The following is a 24,315-nucleotide window of genomic DNA, read 5'->3' as shown; positions in this document are numbered from 1 at the left end:
CATTTGTCAACGACTTCTTTTACGATTAGAGCTTTCAGCAGACTGCGTAAGAAACTGCACATCCACACGGTCATGAAGATGCTTGCATGTTGTCTTCCAGCTTTATTCTCTTTTTACCCAGACTTACTACTGAGTTACTGAGTGTTGTTTGGGGTGAGGTCTAGGGGCTCTCAACTTCTTACCTTTTGCCTTTTCTTTCTCTGAACATGACAAAGAGGGAGTATTGCTCTTCAACCAGGAATCCTTTCCCTGCGGAGCTCTAGCGGTGCTGATAAGTGATTGTGTGCATGTGTGTGCGCACAGGTGTGCCTCTGCGTGTGCACATACAGGGATGTCCTTTGTGATGCTGCTTGCAAAACCGACAGCTAGGCATTGCCTAACTCTCCGTCACCATGAGAACGGTTTTAAGACGGCTCACAGCCATTCAATGGGGTGCCGTGTAACCACCAAATGGAGTGAGGAAAGCATGTAACTCTGACTTGCAAACACAGCCATGGTGTCTTAAGTGAAAGAGCAAAATGCAAAACCACGTGTAGAGTGCGCCCATTTTTCTTTAAAAACTGCAAAATACATATTTGATATATTTTGAAAACATATTTCACCAGCTGAACTGTTACGTAGCTATGCTGCAGGTGAGTTATTCTGCATTTGTAAGAACACAGACAACTTGTGCTGCCTCAGGACAGGGGGCTGGAGAGAGGCGGCACCTCTGTGGCCAAAGTGAGGTGAGATGAGGGATGTTATTAAAATATCTGGCCTGGCCCGTGTGGCTCAGGGGTTGAGTGTTGACCTATGAGCCAGGAGGTCATGGTTCAATTCCTGATCAGGGCACATGCCCGGGTTGTGGGCTTGGTCCCCAGTAGTGGATGTGCAGGAGGCAGCCAATCACTGATTCTCTCTCATCACTGATGTTTCTCTCTCTCCCCCTTCCTGTCTGAAATCAATAAAAATACATTAAAAAATATATATGAACACATCTCACCTTGCCCCCCCACCCACCCTCCTCCTCCTTCCCCTTCTCTCTCCTCACAAAGATGGAGAGATTTATGTCCGCGTGAGAGCAGATCACAATGTTCCCCGGAAATGAGTGTTGCATTGGCGGTCCGAGTCTCAGCGGCCACACAAGGAAGCACAGCCGCCCCCGGCCCGCCTCCCGCCGCAGCCGCCGTCTCACCCCCGGGTTGAGGAACAGGTTTATGTGCTTGTGCAGCAGGGCCTGGTTCTGCTGGTTGCCCGCACAGAAGTTCTGCAGGAACTCGTGGGCCAGCCGCATGATCTCCTGCATCTTGGTGTCCTCGGCCTGTGTGGGGGCGGCAGGTGAAAACGGGCTGAACTCAGGCTGCGCAGTGGACGAGGGAGGTCTTGCGTACAGACAGCCCTCATCTCAGGCCAGGAGGCCAGGGCCCAGGCCACGCCTGCCACCGACGCCCCTGGGCTCTGGAGGCAGCACTGGGGCCCCCCTGTGAGACCCCAGCTGCTACCCTGCTTGCCCCGGAGAGCGGCCAGCCCGGCCCCCATTCTCCCACTAGCCTCGGGCAGAAGCAAAGATTTCAATGGGGAAAGGCCAGCCCAGAGGGGCCACGGAGAGAAGGCCTCCGGGTCCATTTGCAGCCAGGCCAGCCCCTGTGAGGACGGCTGTGAGGAGGGCGGGTGACCCTGTGAGGATCGGGGGGAAGGGGGGGCTGGCTAGGGCCGGGCTGACCTTCTCGTAGGGGATCTGCAGCAGCTCCAGCACCACGGCGTGCGCGCTCATGTTCCTGAGCAGCCGCTGCTGCTGCTTCCGGCTCTTGCGCACGGACGCGCCCTCCTGCACGCACAGCCTGCTGAGCCGGATCAGGATCTGGGGAGACAGAGGCGGCGGCTCAGTTCCCAGGGCTGCGTGCGGCGCGGTGGCCACGGCCGGGCCCGGTGCTGCTCGCCTGCGATTTGCTGAGACCAAGATCTTAAAAGCATCCTCACCCCTCACCCCTCACCCCAGAGGAGCTGACTAGGTGAGTGACATGGGCATCATTTCACCACGTCCCTCTATCGCTTCCTCGCGTTGTGCGTGTTAAGGATATTACAAGTTGGTCATTTTTACCTCAATGAAGCTGGAGACAATTTAAAAAGAAATGAGCCTCAGAAAACTGGACTGCAGGGGTGGAGGGAAAGGGGCGGAGGACAGGGAGGCCGAAGGGATCCCAATACATTAGAAACCTCACCCGGGGGGGACGCCTCCACCAGGCGGTGCCCCTGTGGGTGGCATCAAACTGAAGCTACTTTGGCTGAGGACGGGTCCTCCCAGAATCACCAGGGGACGTCGGCTTCCAGAGCCGGGGGGCAGCTCAGCGGGCTCTCTCTCTCTCTCTCTCTCTTTTATACATGTATGCGTTTTAAAATATATATATTTATTGATTTCAGAGAGGAAGGGAGAGGGAGAGGGAGAGGGAGAGGGAAACATCAACGATGAGAGAGGATCACTGACCGGCCGCCTCCTGCACGCCCCGCCCCGGACTGGCACTCACCTCCTTGACGACCCGGTAGTTATAGCTGCTCGTGCTCTCGTGCTTCGGGGCCTTGTTCCCCTCCTAGGGCCAGAGGGAGGGTGAGTGCTTCCAGCAACCTTGGCGCCTGCGCGTTCGCAGGGCCAGCACCCCTACGGGGGCTGCAGCGTCTCCCCGTCCTGCTGGGCTCCTGCCCGTCATTCGCCGCCCGCACTCCCCCTGCCTGTCCTCACTTCGCTGACGTGGGAGGTGGCGGCCGCACAGCGGGGAGAGTGGCCCTGACCTGAGGTTTGAAAGGGAAACCTGGGCTCCTGCACTGGGTCCCGGGAGACCGGCAACCAGGGGCTCGGCTGTCTGCACCTATTTCCTAGGGCAGCCCACAGTCTGCACTTCCGCCTGCCGCCAGAGGAGGGGGGCCTGCTTCCAGGGCCCGTCCACCTCCGTCAGGCGCGCTCCGGGGCTCCACCCACCTCCGCCTTCTTGTGCTCGTTTTCCCCAGACGCGCCGTCCATGGCCTCGTCGGGGCCCTGCCCCTTGTACACCCAGAGCTCGGACTTCTCCACGATGGACCTCAGCTGGTCCAGGTCCTGCTTGATCTGCTTGTAGTTGTCCACGTCCTGACTGGTAACCAGCAGTTGAACCTGGACGGGTGCAACCCATTAGTGGCAACAGCGGATCACACACATGCACATGCACACACATGCACGCACGCATGCAGGTCACACACACAATACACAAACACCGGTGCACACACTCATGCTTGCACCATAATTCACACATGCATGTGCTCACAATAAAACACATGTACACACATATATGCATATACCATACTTCACGCATGCAGTACATGCATGTGCACGCACACAGACACACGCGTGCAGGGCACCCGACTACCTGCTTGAAGGCCTGCAGCACCTCCTGCCGCTGGCTGAAGTGCCGGAAGAGCAGCTGCAGGGCCCCCGACACCAGGGGCGGGTAGTCGTGCATCGTCAGGTGCAGCAGGACCCGGAGGAAAGTCCTGCCGCCGTGGTCGTCCAGGTCCAGCGGGGTGTTCTCCTCACTGCGGGGCACGTGGGAGCCAAGCGGCAACTGAGCCCCGCACCACGGGCCCAGACACCCCGCCCCCTGGCCCTCCCACAGCGGGCCTACACACCCCGCCCCCTGCCCCCCTCCCACAGCGGGCCCAGACACCCTGCCCCCTGGCCCTTCCCACCACAGGCCTAGACACCCTGCCCCACCCCACCACAGGCCTAGACACCCCGCCCCCTGCCCCCTCCCCACAGCGGGCCTACACACCCCGCCCCCTGCCCCCCTCCCACAGCGGGCCCAGACACCCCGCCCCCTGGCCCTTCCCACCACAGGCCTAGACACCCTGCCCCCTGCCCCCCACCGTGGGCCTAGACACCCCGCCCCCCTGACCGCCCACTGCAGGCCTAGGAACCCCCCCCCACTTGGGTTTCCAGCACCTGGTGTATCCCACGTGACCTTTTAACTAGCTCCTTGGACACAATAACCGTTTCATCTTCAACTACATTGTGAGTGTGAGGGCAGCACAGAAGTGTACGCCTGGGGTCAGCCCCTTTTCTTTCCATTATTTCCCACCATTTCCATAGATCGTTCTGACCTGAGTACTAAGAATTACAAAGAGGGCCCGGCCTGCATGGTTCAGTGGTTGAGCTGCAACCCAGGAACCAGGAGGTCACAGGTTCGATTCCCGCTAAGGTCACAAGCCCAGGTTATGGGCTCGATCCCCAGTAGGGGGCGTGCAGGAGGCAGCTGGTCCATGATTCTCTCTCATCATTGACATTTCTCTCCCTCTCTCTCTAAAAATCAATAAGAACATACTTTTAAAACCTGACAATCTTTTTTTTTCATAGAAGTACAAAGAGAGCAGCAAAACAACCTCAACCAGAGACCGGGCTCTCCCAGCACACGGGGCGGAAGGGCCGTGAGAGCCGGTGAGAGGACCCCCACCACCCCCACCCCAGGACCACCTCCACGCAGGGACTAGAAGCACTCGCCTTCCTCCGAAGATGCCCTCCGCTTGCTCCTCAATGTGTTCAAAGTCCAGAGCGCCTGCAACGCCAGGGAACGGCCCTCAGACGCAGCCGGTCTGAGCACGGGCTGCGGCCCACCTCCCCGAGCCTTCTAGAGCTTTCCACCAGAGGCTGGGCCAGCTCGGCCCGGGCACACCGTGCAGGGCCCCCACTTCGGCCGGTTTTCTAGGCACTGCAGGACCCCCTCCCCGTGACCCCTCAGGGTCGCCCTCCTGCCGAGGGGCTCCGGCCTGGACAGGGGGTGATTACTGCCACCACCTCGCCCTGACCCTTCCCCACCATTTCCTGGGCGGGAAGGACGGCCGTTGGCGGGAAAAGTTGCTGGTGGGCGGTAAGTTTTCTTGGGGAGTTTTTTGTTTGGTTTTTACTTGACATTTCATGTAACCACACACTGGAACCCTCGGCCGTCTCGGACCCAGACCCCCAGGATGGAAGGCAATGAGCCCCATCCCAGGAGGCTCTGGGCTCCTTCAAACATCCCCCTGCCCCCCAAGAACCCAGGCTCTCGTCCAAAAGACCATGATCCCCCCCAGACATGCTCGCCTTCCCCGCTTCCTATGACGCCCTGAATGGATCGGGGCTCCCGCCCGCCCGACGCCAACCCAGACGCGCTCACCGGGCACGCTGCCGGGCGCCTCCTGGCCGCTGCTGCCCGAGGACGCCTCCGACGTCTGGGAATTGCTCTCGTCGAACTCGCGCTTAAATATGCACAGGAGGCAGGAGATCCTGTAGTCCAGCCTCACGTTCAAGATAAACTGCAGGTTCAAGCGGAAACGGAGACAGAGCGGTCACAGGGGCGCGCCACCTGCCACCCGTCGCCGGCCGCTGGGCGCGCGGGGCCTGCGGGCTGCGGCACCCGTCACTGTGAGCACCAAACCGCCGACCATCTGCCATGGATTTCAGGTCCCTGCAGCCTCGGGCTGGTGGGGGCAGCCCCTCAGCTTAGTGCAGATTTCAGCACCCGGCAGCTCACTTAGGAACCGGCCTGTAAGTCCCCCTCCCCGCCTCCACCAGCATCACCGGTGTCAGCAGGTACAGAGCGCGACCCTGGAGGGACACGGGCACGTGGGGGGAGGGGGAGGATGACCCGAGAGGGATGAAGGGCTGGCCCCTAAGTGCCACCCGAGGCCGAGCCGGGCGTTTACCGCCATCCCCTTCCCCGAAGGCAGCCCCCCGCCCCCCAGAGGGCGCCGCCGCCCACGCACGCCCTGCGCCTCGGCCGGAGGGCTACCTGCAGGATCTCGATGATCTTCAGCTTGGTGTCCATGACCATGATGTCCTCCTTCTCTGGCTCCGCCTGCTTCACGTTGCCTTCGGGGGCGGCGGCCATGGGGGTCACGGGCAGGAAGCCCCCTCCTCGCAGCACCACCTGGGTCATCAGCTCCCCGACCCCGTGGATGGACCGCATCACGTTGCTGCCTGGAGGGGCCGGACAGACCTGGGTCGTGACCCCGTCCTGGGTCCTCAGCTCCCCAGCCCCGGGTTGGACCGCATCACGTGACTGCCCAGAGGGGCTGGGACAGACATCGGTCATGGCAACGCCCCTACAGAGTGCTCCGAGGGGCCTGGCACGGGCCACGGGCTCCCTTAGACACGCCGTTTAACACGCCTCTGTTCCGGGACATTCTCAGACCCCGGGGACCTGTGAAGGTGAATGCCCATCAAACGCCAGGGGCTTCCAGGAGCAGGGACACAGGTGGTCTGAAACCCCCACGGGAGCGCTCTGTGCACTAATCCACCCGCCACATTCTACTGGCCACCTCCCTTCAGGTGGCTCAGCGGGATACACAGGACTCATAAAATACAAAGGAAATACATAAAAATGTGAGTCCTCTCTGACTGTAAGCTGTGGGTCTCTGGGTGTCTAAAGCACTATTCTCTCTTTATATTTGAAATGTTTGCAGTGAAAAGTCGAAAAGAAAGGACAGGACAGGCCTGGCCGGCGTGGCTCAGTGGCTGAGCATCAACCCATGAACAGCAGGTCACAGTTCAATCCCCGGTCAGAGCACGTGCCCAGGTTGCGGGCTCGATCCCCAGTGTGGGGCGTGCAGGAGGCAGCCGATCCATGATTCTCTCTCATCACTGATGTTCCTATCTCTCTCTCTCCCTCTCCCTTCCTCTCTGAAATCAATAAAAATGTATTTAAAAAATATTTTTTTAAAAAGCAAGGACAGGACACCAGGGTGAAGGTTGCCCTGGAGCCGGGCGGCCACTCCTGCTCAGGGCCCTGCCCTGCCCCCACCTTTGTTCTCTTCTCCCTTCGCCATCTTGCTGATGGGGAAGATGGTGGTCACGTGCACGCAGTCCAGGATGGCCAGGAGGATTTTGGTCAATCGCAGAAGGTCAGAGAAGTTGTAGAAACCAAAGTAGATGAGATTCCTCGCTAAGTTCACAACCTGTCGTATTCAAAGAGAGAGAGAGAGAAAGGTGGCATTAAACACACTGCATCCTTCAGGTCCACCTTACACCGACCAGCTTGTCAACGCCCGAGGTCTGCCTTCCTTATGCTGAGACATTCGTCTGGCTTACAATTCTGATCAAATTTCATTTTGTTTCATTAGGAAGAAGATATAAGAAGCGAAAACCTGCCAAGCGACTGCTCTGCTTTGAGAACTAGTTCGTGAACGTGGACCTCATCAGATGGTCTGTGCAGATCCCCTAAGACAACGCCGGGCGAGCGAGTCTCACGCGACGAGGACATGGGCTGCAGCCCTGTAACCTCGCAGACACAACTCCTCAAAAGGCCACGCGTCTCACAGAGAAGCACGCTGACCCCACGGGGACACGGGTTATGTTCTGGGAGGAGTCCCTGCGACAGACCCAGCACGATGCTCTGTCTTGTCATCTTTAACTAGAGGCCCAGTGCACAAAATTAGTGCACAGGTAGGGTCCCTAGCAGCTGCCGGCTGGGGCCTTCCTTTGTTCCGCGCCGCCCTCTGGTGGTCAGCACACATCATAGCGAGCGATCAAACTCCCGAGGGGCCACTTTGCATATTAGGCTTTTATATATATAGACAGGGTGATGTACGGAGTCCTCAGGTCTCCCATCCCCGCATGCTTCAGGTCACCTGCGCATTTCTCCTGGGAGCAAGGCCACCGGCAGTCAGGGGCTGGCACCCACCTTATTTGGGAACCAAACTGAGCCGAACCCTTTTCATGACAAAACCCGAGTATCGCAGTGAAAATCTGAAACATCTCTTCTCCCCCACAGAGAGGAGGAGCAGACGCGTTACCTCGAACGTCAGCTTGTTCTTCTCCTTATCCGAGAAAGGGAACCTCTGGCACACCACATCTCGGAGGTACTCCTCCACAAACTCCATGGTCTGCGCGAACCGCTCCTTAATTTCATCTTTGGAGGCCCCGTTGCTGTCATAGCTGGAGGTGGGGGGGAGAGAGGGTTTCAGCTCCGCCCAGGGAGGCCGCCCGCCGCTGAGCGCCCCCACACCCCCTCCTTTCCCACTTTATTCCCCGTAGCCCCTGTCACCAGACTCCATCTCAGTCCTTCCTCTTTCCCCACTAGCGGGCAGGCAGGGTCCCGGTTCCACTGATAGACCCCTACTGCGGCCAGTGGACACAGTTATTTGTTGAATAAGAGAGATGAGCAGGATATAAAAATGGAATCGTGCCATCTTTAAATTTTTGAAGAAATCATCTTTGCCCTCCATTTTACGTCAAGCTTAGAAAAAGTAACCTCATCTGTTGTCTGTGGTTGACCAGACTCAATGGGACCACACGCGGTTTGTCACACGGAACAGCAGGAACATGGGGCTGAAGGGGGCCGCTGGTCAGGATGAGGACAAAGTGAAGGGGGTGGGACAAGGTAGAGAGAGACTGGGACAAAGCACAGAGGGGCAGGGACTGGGCAAAGAGGGGTGGGTACAAGGTGCAGAGGGGCAGGGACTGGGCAAAGAGGGGCGGGGACAAGGAGCAGAGGGGCGGGGACTAGGAGCAGAGGGGCGGGGACAAGGCACTGAGGGGCGGGGACAAGGCACTGAGGGGTGGGGACAAGGCACTGAGGGGTGGGGACAAGGTGCAGGGGCGGGGGGGGGGGGGGGGAGTAGGAGCAGAGGGGCGGGGACAAGGCAGAGAGGCCACTCACTCGTCAATGGCAATCTCCGATGGGATCTCGGACCAGAGGCGGGCGTACTTCACGGGCGTGACCTGCTCCTGTGGGTCTCGGTCCACGTGCATGTGGAGCATGAGGCGGCAGAAGGAGGCCCTCAGGTCGTAGGGCAGGTTCTCATCCGACATGCAGCGCAGAATGAGGTCCACGTCCAGCTGGCCGGAGATCTCGTTGATGGCCAGGTACTGGCGGTCCAGACACATCCTGGCGAAGAGGTTCAGCTGGTACCTGGAGGGAAGGACACGACATGGAGCTCACGCCCGAGATCACTGATGAGCGGGGTACATGCAGGACAGCCGGTGGCCCCGGGTTTCACAGCAGCGACGTGTGGCCTGGGGACTCACACGTCCACACCCCTAACCTGGCCCTGGACCTCGCGGGGGAAGGGGCAGGGAAGCCAGGCCGGCTGTCACACGTGCCCCCTCTCAGCGGGAGGAATGGCGTGACCACCTGATTCCATGTTTATTTTATAAAACAAATGGGGGGTGTCAGGCTGAAAACGGTTGTCTACTTCGGCAGCTGTGTTTTCGTTCCGTAGGTCAGAGACCACATAGGAAAAGTTGAGGACATCGCCCGTGAGTCTCATTAGCAACGTTCCACGGCCTTCAGGGCCTCACGGAAGGCTCCTCTCTGACTCTCACGCATCGAAACGTGGTGTGAAATACGGGGGCCCCTCAACACGCCTTGTGCTTCCTTCCTCATCCGGTCTCCAGCGGCCTGTTAACTCCCGAACGTGACCGCCAGGCACCGCTTCTCATTCCTGGAGAAGGCTCGTCACCGTTAGAAGAATGAACACACGTGTAACGTGAAGGAGGAAAGCCACAGGCTTCCGAGGGGCAAACACAGGCTCCGACTGGCGGGCCGTCGCCGAGCCCGGACGCTGCCGGTTCCACTTCAGCATCGTTCCGTCCCTCTCTTTTCAAAAGCGTTTCTTGGTTTTCTTCCCTCTTTTCCTTTCCCTGCCCTTCCCTTGAGGTGGCCTGAGCGCCGGGACGCAGGAGACGCTGGGTTGGAGGAGGTGCCGGAGGTGCCGACTGAGCCACAGGTGAAGGCCGGACGCCGCCAGGTGTCTCCAGTCGGACGGGGGGGCGAAGGCTCTGGGAAGGGGGCGGCTGGGACAACCCCACGGTGCTGAGATGGAACCTAAGCACGGACAGGGACTCGTGGCTCTTATCAGAGGCTTGTACAGACAGAGAAATAGACGTCTGTGTACACACACACACACACACACACACACAGTTCCCCGCTCTCTCTGCTGAGGACTGTGGGTGTGATTCCCGGTCAGGGCACATGCCTGGGTTGTGGGCTCGATCCCCAGCAGGGGGCATGCAGGAGGCAGCCGATCCATGTTTCTCTCTCATTGATGTTTCTCTCTCTCCCTTCCGCTCTCTCTAAAAGCAATAAAGACATTTTTTTTTTAAGGGAGATATTGGGGCACAGAGAGATCTACAACTTGACCAAAGTCAAAAAGTGAGTGAGTAGAGAGGCCGGGATTTGAACCACGGCAGGGGGGCCTCTTCACTGCTACGAAAAGCACGTGCCAGGTTGGTCACGGAGGACCTGCCCTGGTGACGCCCCTCTGTCCGTCTTCTGACCCGGCCACACCCAGGGACCAATGACCGTGCAGGTGCGGCTGAAACCTCTCAATGTCTCAACTGCATCATCTTGGTGCTGGACGCCCGGAGGGCACCCGTGATGCCCAGAGTGACCACCAACAGCGCCGACGGCCGCCTCCGCCCCGCGCCAGCGCTCACCGGTAGTAGCTGAGCACGTCGCGGTCCTCCTTCTGGCCCTCCTTGGCGTCCTGCGCCAGCTCCCGCACGCTCTTGCTGCGGGTCTCCTTGCTGCTGTCCCTCCAGAACAGCCACACCTCCTCCTCGTCCTCGCCCGCCTCCAGCGCGCTCTCCCCCGAGGACACCCCTTCGAACTCGAAGCGGGAAAGGACCAGCCTGGGGAAGAAAGGGCGGGGCAGGCGTCAGTGGGGAACCTCGCCAACCTCCCACCGACCGCAGCGAGGCCGTGGCTCGGGGCTTCACGTGATGACCCAGAAAGCACCTCCTCCCCCCGTGGCAGAACCACAAAGGGCCGAACACTATTTTCTACACATACTTGACCCCAGTGGCTCCCAGCCAGGTGACCTGCGATGCCTGAGACCTTTCGTTTGACGTAAAGGAGGGGGAGGAGGCACCACGGGCCCCCCGAGGGGAGGCAGGGATGCTAACACCCCACACGCACGGACCGACCCCACAGTAATTATTCGGCCTCAACGGGAAAATGCCAAGGTTGGTAAGCCCGGCATTCGCCCAAACCCAACATTAAGTTATGCATGAGCAGCAAACAAACAAAAATCACTGATTCAGGGCGTAACTTAGTTTTGGGATTTAACACACAACTTGTCCACATTGCTGGCCCTATAGTTCTCCTTCCCAACAGTGAGTCGCTGCTGTTAACCCAACGCCTCTGGACCACTGAGCCCTTCGTGAACAGAGGTCACTTAAACACCTTTCCTGACACGGATTTCTATCGACACCGAACTGTCGCCTCCTCTGACATTTAAAATGGGCGATTATACGCCGAGGACTTCCAATGCTTAAGATTAAACCAGGCGTGTGTCGAATGCCCCCGGGTGAGTTCGCGTTACTGTGAAAGCGGCGTGTGAAGTGCCACCGCGTGCCCAGTGGGCTGGTGCTGGAAGCCATCCACTGTCTACACTACTATGAGAGTGCAAACAGGGAACCCAGAAGGCTGATGGACCTTGAGCTTTGGCAAGGGCTAAAGCTATGCACCGATTGTTCTGTCCAGACAATGGTGGCTCAAGCAATTTCCTTACCTAATAGTCTCCAAGTAAATCTTTACTAATATTTACCGACCTTTAAGATAGTCTGTCTGCTACCGGATTGCCTGCCTGACCTAGGGCAAGATGTGTATCTAAAATTAAATAAAGAGCTAACAGGGCCTGGGCACCAGTGAAGCCTTTCCGCTAGAGGAAGACTCTGCCTGGCCCCCCATGATTTCCAAATTCATGTTTCTTGTCTAGTCTCTTCATTTGTGCGCAGCCCTTCTCCAGGTCCTGAACCCTAGCCGTGCAGGTCTCGGCTTCCACAGGCTGGCCCACTGTAGACCAGTCTGCAGCATTGGAGGTTCGGCTCTCCCGCCCACACGCGCAGGACCCCCGGGCCAGTGGCCTCCGCCTCCCCACGCACTTGGTCTCGATCAGGATGTCGGCGTTGGTTGGGTTGAGCACCGCTTTGCAGATGAGCTCCTGGGTCACCGGGATGGACTTGTTCATGGACACACACAGGTCGGACAGGTAGTCTAAGAACCTGCGGGAGAGAGAGCGGCAAGCGTGTCCTGTGCACAGAGCGGGGTGCGGCTCGGGGAGCCCGACTCTCTCGGGGGACAGGTCGGACGCACGGTGGCCGGAGAGGTGAGATCTCAGGTCTGGGTGCCAGTGTCGCCACCAGGGAGGAGGACAGAGGGAAGAGTGGTCCCCAGGGTGTGGGGACGAGGCACTGAGCGCACCCCCAGCGTGATTCTTATTCGCTCCGTCCCGGTTATACCGTCACCAGGGACATTACTTCGCCTCTCGGTGCCTCGGTTTCCCCGTCCACAGAAAAGTGTAACGTGTGAGCTCAGAGGGTGATTCAATGCGGTAACGCGTGTGAAATGTGTGACTGGCTCACTCCCTGGCCCAGGAGAATGCTCCGTAAAATGTTAGTGTTTTGCCCAACTGGCACGGCTCAGTGGCTGAGCGTTGACCTATGAACCAGGAGGTCACGGTTCGATTCCCGGTCAGGACACAGGCCCGGGTTGCAGGCTCGATCCCCAGTGGGGGGCGTGCAGGAGGCAGCCGATCAATGATTCTCTCTCATCTTTGATGTTTCTCTCTCTCTCTCTCCCTCTCCCTTCCTCTCTGAAATCAATACAAATATATTTTAAAAACTGTTATTCTTATGGGCGGGAGGAGTCATTCTTCAACAACACACTCAGCTGTGCAGGGGGGGCCCGGGTGTGACACCCACCCTGCACACTCTCACACGTCGCTGGTGAGTGGGTCTCACCGGAGGGAGAGGAGGGACGAGGGTGGGGAGGGGAGAGCAGTGCGAGGAGACGGGATTCCACAGGGACAAGATGCAGCTAGAAACACTCAAGGGGCAGCCGAGCTCGCCAAAGACTCTGCTGGAGCGACTGGGGAGGGGCTCGGACTGGTAACCGGGCGCTAACGGGTGACTGACAGGCCAGCAGGTCACTGCTGAGCACGGACTCCGGCCGGTACTTCGTGCACCGTCCCCATCGAGTTTCCATCCCCATGGAGTTTCCACAGCCCCCCCCCCCGCCCCCGCCCCCCCCCCCTGCCCCGTCAGCAGAAGATCTTCCAGCTCGGAGGGTGGCCAGGGCCCCCGCTGGCTGCCAGGCTGCCTCCCAGCACCACGTTCTCCCCACGACGCAGCCGGGTGCGCTGGACCCCGGCCCCAATGAAGGGAACGCCAGGCACCGCGCCACGACCACCGCGGGCCCACACCCCCCGCACACGCCCCGCACACGCCCCGCGGCCCGGCCGCACCTGGGCTCCCGGTTCTTCCGCACGAGGCTGACGAAGGTGTCGATCTCGGCCGCCGTGATGTGCTTCTCCAGCAGCTTCCGGTTGTTGTGCAGCAGGGCGGTGATGGTGTCCTCCGCCAGCACGTCGTAGCCGATCTGCTTCTGCATGAAGCCGAACTGCTTGGCGATGTACTCCTAGGAGGGAGGGGGGTCAGCGCGGGGCACGGAGCCGAGAGGACGGCCGCAGCATCCCGCGTGGGGACGCCGGCCCCGGGGCGCGCCCGGCAGCTCCCTCCCTCGGCCGGTTTCCCTCAACCTGCCCCGCAGACGGAACTCAGCAAAGTGCCCCCCCCCCGCTCCCCCCCGAATTGAGAAGGGCCTCTTCTCAAGGGCACGGCATGAATGTCAATGTCGACACTTGTTTTTCTAAAAGGTCAAGCGCTGTGCTTCAGCTCTGGTTTTACCCGACTCAAGGGGGTTTAACGGGCCCTGGGGCTCTGCGCCGAGGAAGACGGGGTTTCTAGTCCAACGGCCCCCACTGTGTTATCGGAGCGGAAACACCCCTTCAAAGGCAGGAAGGACCCCTCTTTGGGGATCAGACATCACAGCCCAGGAGGTATTTGCACTCGAGGAAGCCGCTTCCGAGCGCTAGTTTCTATGCAAACACGTCTCCGGCCCGACAGACGCAGCGCCGGCTCCAAGCTCAAGCGCCCCCCTCACCAACCCCCACTTTTAAAATTTTTTATTTATAAAAACCAGCCTCCCCCTTTTTAAAACTCAGTTCAAAATCCCGGAACGTGCTCAGGGCGAACACGGCGGTCGGGGCCTCCCAGCCCCCCCGCAACAGGCTGCGGGTGGGAGCAGCGAGCCTTCGCGACAAGCACTCGGCCTGGGGGCGGGCCGGCCTCCTCGGGGACAGGCTCGCTGCCGGGGACACACGGGCCCGAGGCGCCTCATGGGGAGCTGGAGACAGAGCAGAATACACCTTCTCGGCCGGATGTGGCGGCAGCGCCGGGCGGGGCCGGAAGCCACCCAGCACCAGCGGCCACCTGTCAGGGCGCTGCCCACGGCGCCCTCGGACACGGGGCTTCACGTCTACACAACAGCAAGGCAGCGTCGGCCGTTTAGAAATCCTTGCTAACAAGGCTTATCTAACCCTTTGGGCTTGGCTTTGCTGGAGATCAACACTATCTTTACGATGACAAAGCAAAAATCTTGAACGACAGAGAAGAATTCAAACTTAACATTGTTTGCGGGTAGTTTTTATCGCGCGTTAACAGGTGGCGCGGGCCATTTTTGCAGTTGAATAGATTGATTACCGTTATACCTGGAAGTACATACATAATTCACCATTGTATGTGTTAGAGACCCAAATTTTGTCCTTTGGAATTCGTATATCTGCATGTTAGCATCCCTTTAGAGCAATAAAAAAGTATAAAAATAAACGTATTTATATGTTACCCGCATTCTACCGCTAGTCTATAAAAAACGTATTAATACGTGTCCCGCACTCTACTACCAGTCAACGTAAAACGTATAAATACGTTTCCCGCATACAATGTGTTAAAGGCCAGACCCAGGGCAGTCAAGGCTTAAAACGGAAAGCTGTGAATCGGTTGCAAAAGCATCGTCCCTCAGTACAGCGTCCCCCGGATCCGAGATTCCGCTCTCTGCGGTTTCAGTGGCCTGGGGTGCACCATGGTCCAAAAATATTCCATGGAAAATTTCAGAAAATAAGGAATGCCTAAGTTTTAAGTTGCGTGCCATTCCGAGCGGCAGGCTGAAGCCCTCCAGTGCCCAGCTCGACCCCACAGGGACCTGGCTCGTCCCCTCGGCCAGCATCTCAAGCACAAACACATGGAATCACGTTCGAAGCCTTAAAGGACCACGTGATGAGAACTGCAAACACACCACCCATGTCAGAAAGGGTGAGCTCGCCCGGCTGCTGTGGCTCCGTGGATAGAGCGTCGGCCTGCAGGCTGAAGGGTCCCGGGTTCAATTCTGGTCAAGGGCACATGCCCGGGTTGTGGGCTTGCTCCCCAGTGCGGGACGTGCAGGAGGCAGCTGGATTCTCTCTCATCAGTGCTGTTTCTCTCTCTCCCTTACTCTCTGAAATCAATAAAGATATATATTTTTTAAAATGTACATGTGACCCTTGGAGCTCACAGGAGCCTGGACCCTGGGGGACCCCCGTCACCCACCGCCCGCGCCCACCTGGTTCTTCCTGTAGTCCTGCTGCGAGTGCCGGAGGACCCGGTAGCAGAGCCGGCAGATGTGCCGGAATGGGGCGTGCCGCTGGTCGCCCAGCTCCTCCAGCCGCAGCATGGGGCCGTCCCCGCAGTCCGTGAACGGGGCCTGCAGCAACTTGAAGATCTGTGTGCGAGAAGAAAGCCAACACCGCCATCGCCCGTGCCAGCCAGCCGTCCGTCCGGAACCAAGGTGAGTCCGCATCGCCGGACGACACGGAAGACTGTCCCCACACACACAGCCACGGCCTGACACCGCGTCCCTCCGCCCAGGGGCCAGGGCTCGCCGAGTCCAGTCCGCCTGGACCCGCGGACCTCCAGCCCTGGGAAGTGCGACGTTAGGGCGGCGGTCACCAGGACAGACTGGGGCCTGGGGAGTCTAGGCCGAAGTCACACCCCGTACGCCTTCCCAGAGGCACCCATCAAGGTAACCTGGCTTTCCCATCAGTGAAACAGAAGAACACACCACCCCGGCCAGTGTAGTCCAGTGGTTAGAGCACCAGCCTGCACACTGCAGTGTCGCTCCCAGGGCTCCCGGTCAAGGGCATGTACCTGGGTTACAGGTCGATCCCCAGCCCTGCACAAGGCAACGGATTGGATGCCTCTGTCTCTCTCCCATCAGTGTTGATCGAGCTGTGGAGCCACCTCTGCCCCGCCCCGGTCAGCGACCCCGCTGACGCCTCGCAGCGCCAGCCCCACGGCCACAGCTCACCCACCTGCTTGAGGATGTTCTGCTCCCGCATCAGCTTCTGCCGCTCGCGGTTGGGCTTGGAGAAGACCACCTCCAGCACGTCCTGACCGGAGTTGGTCCCCCCGGTGACGAAGTACACCAAGTCTTCGAGCAGCTTGGTCACCGACCTGGGGAGCAGAGCGGCTGTCAGACGGGGGAGGGGCTTGATGGTCAGCAAACCGGTGGGCACTGCCCGTGAGGTCCAGGCCTGAGGACCAGGCCCACAGAAGCAGGCCCACCCGCCCAGTGTCCTCGCCCAGTCACTGACCAGAGTGACACAGAGATGACACGTGCGTGTCCACGGAAGGACTGTCACCTTCACAAACTAGGAGCCATCAAACTATCTCAGAGGAACCTCAGGCCCTGACGTTTCCCAAGATGGAGCTGGAGACAAAGTGAAAGGATCTTTTCAACTTCAGAGACTTTCAAAAAAGAGAACGCACCCGCCGGTGTGGCTCAGGGGTTGGGCATTGACCTATGGACCAGGAGGTCAGGGTTCGATTCCCGGTCAGGGCACATGCCCGGGTTGTGAGCTCCATCCCCAGTGTGGGGCGTGCAGGAGGCAGCCGATCCATGATCCTCTCTCATCACTGGTGTTTCTAGCCCTCTCTCCCTCTCCCTTCCTCTCGGAAATCAGTAAAAATATACTTTAAAAAAGAGAGATGGAGAGAGAAAAAATGAATTCAAAGGAGACGATGTCTTGAAAACCAAACAGGCTGATTCGCCCACAAGGCTGAGGCCTGCTGCTCTCCCCCGTGGCGTTCACGCGCTCCCCCCCAAGGGACCTGAGAGGCCCCGGGGGGCCGCGTCTGCCGTGGGAGGCCTCACCTCCTCTCGTTCTGCGTGATGGTGCCCTTCTCCAGCTTCCCCGCGATGGAGCCCAGCACCTTGCTGGCGTCGTTGGCGAAGTCCAGGTCCCGGACCTCCGCAGGGGAGACGGGCACGATGGCGAACGCCTCCTTGTCCTCCTTCACGGGCGAGGTGCCGATCTGCAACACAGGGCGGTCTCTGCGGCAGCCTCGGGGACGAGACCCCCTGAGGGGCGACATCACACGCCGCGTTTACGGGACACCGGGCCACCCACAGAGCGGGGGCTGCCCTGCAGACGCAACCAGCTGGACAGGCAGCACCCCAGGCCGCTACATTGCTCCCCTGGAGCCTGGTGCTGAGGGGACGGGTTCGGGAAGGAGGCCCCTCGCCGACAGCTTCATGTGCTGCAGGGAGCACGGGAGACCCGGATCCAACGCGGCTTATAAGTTCACGGGAAAAGCAAATGGGCAAGACGCTCACTCCTGGCTCCAAGTCACAGGGCTGGGCCCGGCACCCCGCTCCCAACTCTCCTACACCCCGAAATGTTCATAGAAGTAGAGGAAAAATGCCAAGAACGTCCCCCCCAAAATGGTGCATGTGGCATTCCAATTTTAAAAAGAAAACCCCCGTGTCTGTGCATTTCTTCTCTGTGGTTCTGGAGGAGGCACGGAGGGAGAGGGGGGCTTCAGGGAGAGACACTGAAGAGGATGGGAGATCTTCCTAGAAATAAACCTGCGCATTTAAGTTTGGAGGAACAAAGAAATAATCAAGACTGGGAAAGTCAGCCGGGACCTGATGTGCCTCAAGGCACAAGCCATTCCCCCAGAGCACCATCCAGACACACACGAAACCGGACAAATGCTCGCCCTCAGGGCAGAGCCCACGGGAGGAAAGGAAAGGTTCTGGTTATTTCACAAGCCGGGGGCTCGCGCTAGCCGGTCCCTCAGTGAGAGCGCCGTCATCACACTCCAGGCTGCCCATGACCATGCTCTCGTGTGCCCGTGACCATGCTCTAGGCCAGTGATGGCGAACCTATGACACGCGTGTCAGAGGTGACACGTGAACTCATTTTTTTGGTTGATTTTTCTTTGTTAAATGGTATTTAAATATATAAAATAAATATCAAAAATATAAGTCTTTGTTTTACTATGGTTGCAAATATCAAAAAATTTCTATATGTGACACGGCACCAGAGTTAAGTTAGGGTTTTTCAAAATGCTGACACGCCGAGCTCAAAAGGTTCGCCATCACTGCTCCAGGCTGCCCATGACCACACTCTCCTGTGCCCGTGACCACACTCCAGGCTGCCCGTGTCTACGCTCCAGGCTGCCCGTGTCCACGCTCCAGGCTGCCCGTGACCATGCTCCAGGCTGCCCGTGACCACACTCTCCTGTGCCCGTGTCCACGCTCCAGGCTGCCCGTGACCACACTCTCCTGTGCCCGTGTCCACGCTCCAGGCTGCCCGTGACCACACTCTCCTGTGCCCGTGACCACACTCCAGGCTGCCCGTGTCCACGCTCCAGGCTGCCCGTGACCACGCTCTCGTGTGCCCGTGACCACACGCTTGCCGGAGCGGCAGAACCCCGGCCCCTTCCTCCCCGAGGAGCCCGGCAGCGGGCGCGGGGAGCAGGGCGGGGGGCCGGGGGGCCGGGGGCCGCGGACTCACCTTCAGCATCACAGGCTTCTCCTCCTCCTTGTCGATGGGGGTGTTGGTGCTGTGCACCCAGGTGTTGGTGCACAGGTGTCGGAGCCGCACGTAGGAGTTCCTGCGAGAGGGAGGGAGGGCGTGGGGGCGGGCCCTGAGGCTAGGCAGCCACGGCCTCGAACAGTCTATCGACGCAGCCGACAGCGACGCTGCGCTGAGCCAGGGCGGCCGAGCACCCCGTTCGGCCTAAACACAGACGTGGGCTCCGCTGGGGCGCGCTGCTGTGGCGTGGCCTACACGCCCGCGCCTCCGTTTCTCCACCTTTAAAAGGGCGAATGGCACACGGTCCCACGGGGCCCCTGTGGGGGTGAAACCCCAGGACACGCACGGCGCCAGGCACTGGGCCCGGACGGTCAGCGCTCAGCGAGAAGCGCTGCCACCTCGTCACGCGCGAGCTCGGCCACACTCGCTCCGTGTCCACCCACACGCCTGCTCATGGACAAACGGAGCTCAACTTAGTCCAGTGGCCACCGAAGACCGTCTGACTCCTAAGCAGAATTTGCTGTGCCCTCAGCGAACTTCAAACATTCCCTCCTCTAGGATTTCTTCTCAAATTTTTATCCAATTCGCCAGATCTTGTCCAACCACCAAGAACTCACAAATGACGAGCCAAAAAAATAAAAATAAAATAAAACAGAATTCAGCCACGTTCCAATGGGCAGTGGGAACAGTCCTTCACAGCCCCTGTACGAAACCTTCCAGAAAGACTCCAAGGCACCGCCAGGCCGCAGAGACGGCCCTGGCCCGCGGGAGAGCCCCCGGGAGCCGTACCTGGGGACCAGGCTGTCGCCTCCGCGGAGGGTGGTGGGGTCCAGCTCGAAGATGGAGGAGATGTCGTTGCCCTCGGGCACGGACACCAGGGAGTACACCATCTTCTCCTGGGCGTTGCGCAGCCGGCTGCGGGAGGCGTCCTGGTCGGGGTCCGCCTGAGGAGAGGCCTGGGGTCAGGGCGCTGCGTGCAGACCCCGCTCACCGCAGCGCCCGGGCCCCAGGGGCGGGGAGCGGTGAGGTGAGCGTGACCTCGGCAGGAAAGGCACCGGCGTGACGACGATCACACAACACGGGCGCCACATCCACGCCGAGAACAGCCCCGCTCTCCCTTCTGGGCTGCAACAGAGATGTTTAGACCACAGGGTCACGGCCGACCTGAGGGCAGAGCGCCGCGGGCCCAGGCCCCGCAGGCCGATCCGGCACCAGCGGCCGGCAGAGCGGCTGCCTGAGAAACGCGTCCCGGGGGCTCGGCGACAGGCCCTGGTGTGAACCGCGGGGAGACTGCCTCGCAGAGAACGGAGGGAAAAGGAAGTAAAGACACCTGGACCCTGCCCGGCCGGCGTGGCTCCGTGGTTGAGCATCGACCTATGAACCAGGAGGTCACGGTTCGATTCCCAGTCAGGGCACATGCCCGGGTTGCAGGCTCGATCCCCAGTAGGGGACGTGCAGGAGGCAGCCGATCAGTGATCCTTTCTCATCATTGATGTTTTTATCTCTCTCTCCCCCTCCCTTCCTCTCTGAATCAATAAAAAAAACTTTTAAAAAGAGAAACCTGGGCCCAAGTGTTGATGAGCAGTGACCCCAGGGAGGCCAAGACACACACCTGAGGGCCAGGCGAACCCTGGAAAGAATGGTCGTTAATTGTCAGCCACGGAGGGCCACCCACGACGAAGTGGGGAGGGCCTCTGGCTCCGTTAGCGTCTGGCCGGGACGGAAGAAAAAGGCCAGTGAAGGCTGATGACCGATGACGAAAGCGTCCCCGAGAAGCTAGGCACAGAGCCCACCTGCCTCAGAAGGTGCCCGCCCAGCGCCTCCGGCGAGAGGCTGCGCGAGGTCGGTCTCGGCGCCGTGAGCTGCGTGGGCTTGTTTGTAACGGTTATGTCGCCCTGGCAGGATGCCCACATGCGCCTGCATCGACTGGGGGCATTTCTGTCCCTAACTGGCTTGGCTCACGTGGATGCCTGCTCCTCTGTGTGTGTGTGTGGGGGGGGGGAGGTTGAGAGCAGAGGAGAGTGCCTGGGAGACAGCCCCCTGGGCTGATGCGGGGACTGCGGGGACTGCGGGCCACTGTCCACTATCTCAGCCCATCTGCAGCCCCCACTCCTGTCCGCAAAAGAGAAAAATGCTGCTTTTGTACCCCAGACCGCTGGGTCCTGCTTCTCTCAAGTCTCCAATGCCGCGTGGGAATCGAGAACAAACCCAGGACTCGCGATTCCACCCGCAGGAACCTGAGCGGCACCTCCCCAATCAGGCTCCCATCAGGAGAAAGGACTCTGGATCGGCTGCGGCGCCCGCAGAGTTCCCGCGCCACCTTTCAGGTAAATGCCACCCGATTCCAGTGTAAGACACGTGCAGCACTACAGGCCACAGGGCCCTTCAGAGACCAGAGGAAAACCCAGGGCATTCAGTCCGTGTCTAGTCCGTGTCTGGGAACGGGCTGGGGCAGCCTCATTCTCCGTGTGCGGCCGGCGGTCGCCCCCTAGTGGGAGGACAGGAACACTGCAGAAGGCCCTCAGAGGCAGGCCAGCCTTGGGGTTCCTTTTTCGCCCCCTGGTATCGAGCCTGTGCCCCGAGTGTAGAAGGTCAAGAGCAGTGACAAAGCAGAGGGAGGTCCCAGACAGACAGAAGCACAGGCCTGAGGCCAGTGTGAGGAAACACGGAGCAGGGAGCAGAACGCGAGGCTTCCTCCCCCGACGCGACCACCTGTTTCCCAGCCCAGAGAGCGGGAAGGCTGCCGGGCCTGCCAACGCCAACGCCAATGCCTGCCGGCCGCATGGTGCAGAGCAAGCCCCACACCAGAGCCCCGGGAGCAGCGCCCTGGCCTGCACTCGGCCCGCCGCCACCTGGGGAGCAAGACAGAGGGGAGAGGCCTGCACTCTGGGAGGACCCAAGACGCGGACAAGCCAGGACCGCTGTCTGCGTCCTCATCGGCCACGCACGGACCGTGAGGGCGGCCCTAACGCCTCCGCACGTGCCAGCCCCCAGCGGGACTGGAGGACAGGCGCACTGAGATGCGAACGATTACAAAGTGGTCGTTTCCTGAGAGCTCCCTAAGGCCCTCCATCCGCACAGCCCGCGCCTGGTCCTTACGGCAAGTGCTCTCTCACAGCTGCAGACGAAGGAGTGGGGGCTCAGAGAGGGAACACAGGGGTCCCGAGTCACACAGCGTCTGAGCGCTGGGCCCGCTATCTGAACGCTCTGTCACCGCCTTGCTTTCCGTCACACACTCCAGGTTCACCTGCACATCAGACCGCGCTGCACGACACCCAGTAACCTCCAGGGGACCGTACGCTGTCCCCTCGACGGCAGCACAAAGACCAGGAATGCGCGTCGGTACTGATGGGCAAAACCGCCTCCAGAGCCAGGTCCAGCCGGCGTCACGATTCCTGCCCACGTCCTAAAGTCCACTCCTGACTCTGCAGAAGCGAGAACCCGTGGCCAGACAAGGGGGTCTGCGCTGATGGCGGCTTGAACTCCACAGAATAGGTGACACCGCCCACCCTGCACACGCGCTCCTCAGAAATTCTGAATGAGTGACAGGTCAAGGTCAACAGCAACAGGACGTTTGTTTGTAAAAGGCCGCCGTCTACAGGGGCCGTCACCTCTGCAGCCTCGGGGTCTTCCCAGAGCCATCGGAAACTCCCCGGCTCACAGGGGAGACCCTCTCAGCAAGCACGCAAGGAGCACCATGACGGACAGTCTCGTGAACCAATCAGGACGCAGCAGGCATGACTGCCCTCAAGGGAAGCACAGACAAGACCCTCCTCGGAGGCAGCCGGAGGCGTCCCCGTCCCCAGCCTCCCGCGACCACATGGCAGTTCCGTCAATGGGGTCAGGACACGCGGCCTCGCCCTACCAGGCGAGGAGAGAGGCGCTGGCCCATACTTACTGGGGGCTGAAACTCCAGGCATTCTTCCTCAAAGTCAGGGTCTACCTGATGGGAAAGAATCATCGGGAAATTAAAACACCCGCCGATTTCTCACGGGCTCGGTCCCACTCGTGGGAGACGCCAAGGCCTGCGGGCGTCACTCAGCAGCTAAGGATGCGTCCCTGCCCTCTGTTCACGAAACCAGCATGCCACAACAACACACGTCACAGGAGCACGCCACGCCACAGGTGCAGGACACGCCACAGGTGCAGGACACGCACGGACAACCTCCCGCCACCGACGGCCGGCACTCGGGCACGGACAGCAGAGCACGAACTCGCTAGCAGAACAGCCGTGAGAAGCCCGAGACACCGGCAGGCCAGCTGGTCCGGTCACAGACCAGCCTGCTCACTGTGCTGAGAAATAAGACGTCTGCGGCCCCAGGAGGCACACGCGCCTCAGAACGTGGCGAGCCCCGCCGCTCACGGCCGAGCCGGGGAACTGCCCGAGGCTCCGTGTAAATTTAGTCTGGTCCTCAGCACTCACATATTTCAAAGCCACCAGTTCGTACGCGTGTCGGGCTCCCAGGGGGCTGGGCGCGTGAGATTCGGGCTTCCCCGGTCAGCTGTGGGCCAGGCTCCCCGAGAATCTCTGAGCAGTCCCTCCGCTGGCCCCGGGCAGCGAGGTGTCGTCTGATGTACGCCTGGGCCCTGATGCGAACACGCATCCTACAGGTTGCGGCAGATCAGAGTGAAACTTGACATCTGTCACCCGGGAGGGTGGCAGGCTCCTTAACTTGGCACAGAAATTAAGAGGTAAATCCTTGCCCTTGGAGACTGAGTCTTGCCTTTCTCCCAACACCCTTCCCAGCCATGTCTCGGATGTTGGCTCCTCGCGAGCAGAAGATGAGGCCCTGCCTATGCCAGGAATGCTCTGAGAACCAGGTGCTCACGAGCTAACGGTGCCTCATGCTGCCGGCTCCCCGTGCCGTGCGTCAGGACAGTGTGCCCCGGTCATTCCCGTCAGGAGCGGGCGGAAGGGGGAGATGTGGGGAGAGCGGTGTGAATGAGCAAAGCGGAACAACAGTCCTACGCCCAAACTAGCGTTTTTGGTTTTTTTTGTGTTGTTTTTTTTTAATCTACTCTCGTAGCAGCTGTCAATATTCAGCACAGCATTATCCCTGCAGTCACCACGCTGTCCGTCACATCCCCAGGACGGCACTGCCTTCTGGCTAACGTTCTCCCCACATCTTGGTGGAAATCGGTGTGAAGTCCTAGGCGTGTAACCACCGTTCGTTACCTTTTCTTGTCTGTACGCAGGGAAAGGAGGCAAAGGAGACAGAAGCCGGACGAGGAGCAAGGTGTCTGCACGACCTAAGCCCTTGGCGGCCCAGTGCCCGGATGAGGGCGGACGGGGGCGGCGTCCGCCTGGAAGGAGGAAACCCGCTGCCACTCACCTCTGCTGCCAAGTAGTGCCCGGTGGCCAGGTGCTTGAACCGGAAGAGGCTGTTCCAGTACCCGGCGCCTCCCCGACACGGGTCGTGCTGGACCACCTGGGACAGGGGGAGGTGGTCAGGGTGCGAGAGGTGTCAGCCACGCCGGGACATGTCACACAAACCACAGTCCAGCCGAGACATGGACCAGCTGACACACCCAGACACACGGAAATGCTAGCGGCACATCTCCCGGGACCCCGCGTCTCCCGGCCAGGGAGCGGCTGCAGCGAAGAGATCAGTGGTTTTGAGGGTTTGCTTCATCAAC

The 24,315-nt window shown here is 59.9% G+C and overlaps 1 protein-coding gene across 9 annotated transcripts in view; it reads right to left on the bottom strand.

Moving 5' to 3' along the window:
* ITPR1 (inositol 1,4,5-trisphosphate receptor type 1) overlaps positions 1–24,315 on the bottom strand; it is a 173,759-nt gene that overhangs the window by 73,084 nt on the left and 76,360 nt on the right. For 6 of the 9 annotated variants that reach the window (XM_059664569.1, XM_059664570.1, XM_059664572.1 and 3 more), the window contains 21 exons: positions 24,012–24,107; positions 22,577–22,621; positions 19,468–19,622; positions 18,658–18,757; positions 17,010–17,170; positions 16,168–16,309; positions 15,420–15,578; positions 13,228–13,400; positions 11,867–11,986; positions 10,418–10,612; positions 8,640–8,891; positions 7,774–7,915; positions 6,783–6,936; positions 5,778–5,959; positions 5,157–5,301; positions 4,505–4,559; positions 3,378–3,543; positions 2,954–3,124; positions 2,505–2,567; positions 1,703–1,840; positions 1,175–1,300 (listed from right to left, as the gene is read on the bottom strand). In XM_059664569.1, coding sequence (XP_059520552.1) covers positions 1,175–1,300; positions 1,703–1,840; positions 2,505–2,567; positions 2,954–3,124; positions 3,378–3,543; positions 4,505–4,559; positions 5,157–5,301; positions 5,778–5,959; positions 6,783–6,936; positions 7,774–7,915; positions 8,640–8,891; positions 10,418–10,612; positions 11,867–11,986; positions 13,228–13,400; positions 15,420–15,578; positions 16,168–16,309; positions 17,010–17,170; positions 18,658–18,757; positions 19,468–19,622; positions 22,577–22,621; positions 24,012–24,107 — 2,940 coding nt within the window. The remainder of the gene's footprint in view (positions 1–1,174; positions 1,301–1,702; positions 1,841–2,504; positions 2,568–2,953; positions 3,125–3,377; positions 3,544–4,504; positions 4,560–5,156; positions 5,302–5,777; positions 5,960–6,782; positions 6,937–7,773; positions 7,916–8,639; positions 8,892–10,417; positions 10,613–11,866; positions 11,987–13,227; positions 13,401–15,419; positions 15,579–16,167; positions 16,310–17,009; positions 17,171–18,657; positions 18,758–19,467; positions 19,623–22,576; positions 22,622–24,011; positions 24,108–24,315) is intronic. The other 3 variants (XM_059664571.1, XM_059664576.1, XM_059664577.1) reach the window with 1 other exon arrangement.

Source organism: Myotis daubentonii, chromosome 14 (assembly GCF_963259705.1).
Source record: "Myotis daubentonii chromosome 14, mMyoDau2.1, whole genome shotgun sequence".
Classification (NCBI taxonomy): domain Eukaryota; kingdom Metazoa; phylum Chordata; class Mammalia; order Chiroptera; family Vespertilionidae; genus Myotis; species Myotis daubentonii.
The sequence above is the reverse complement of the archived record's forward strand: the minus strand, read 5'-3'. Positions and strand labels throughout refer to the sequence as shown.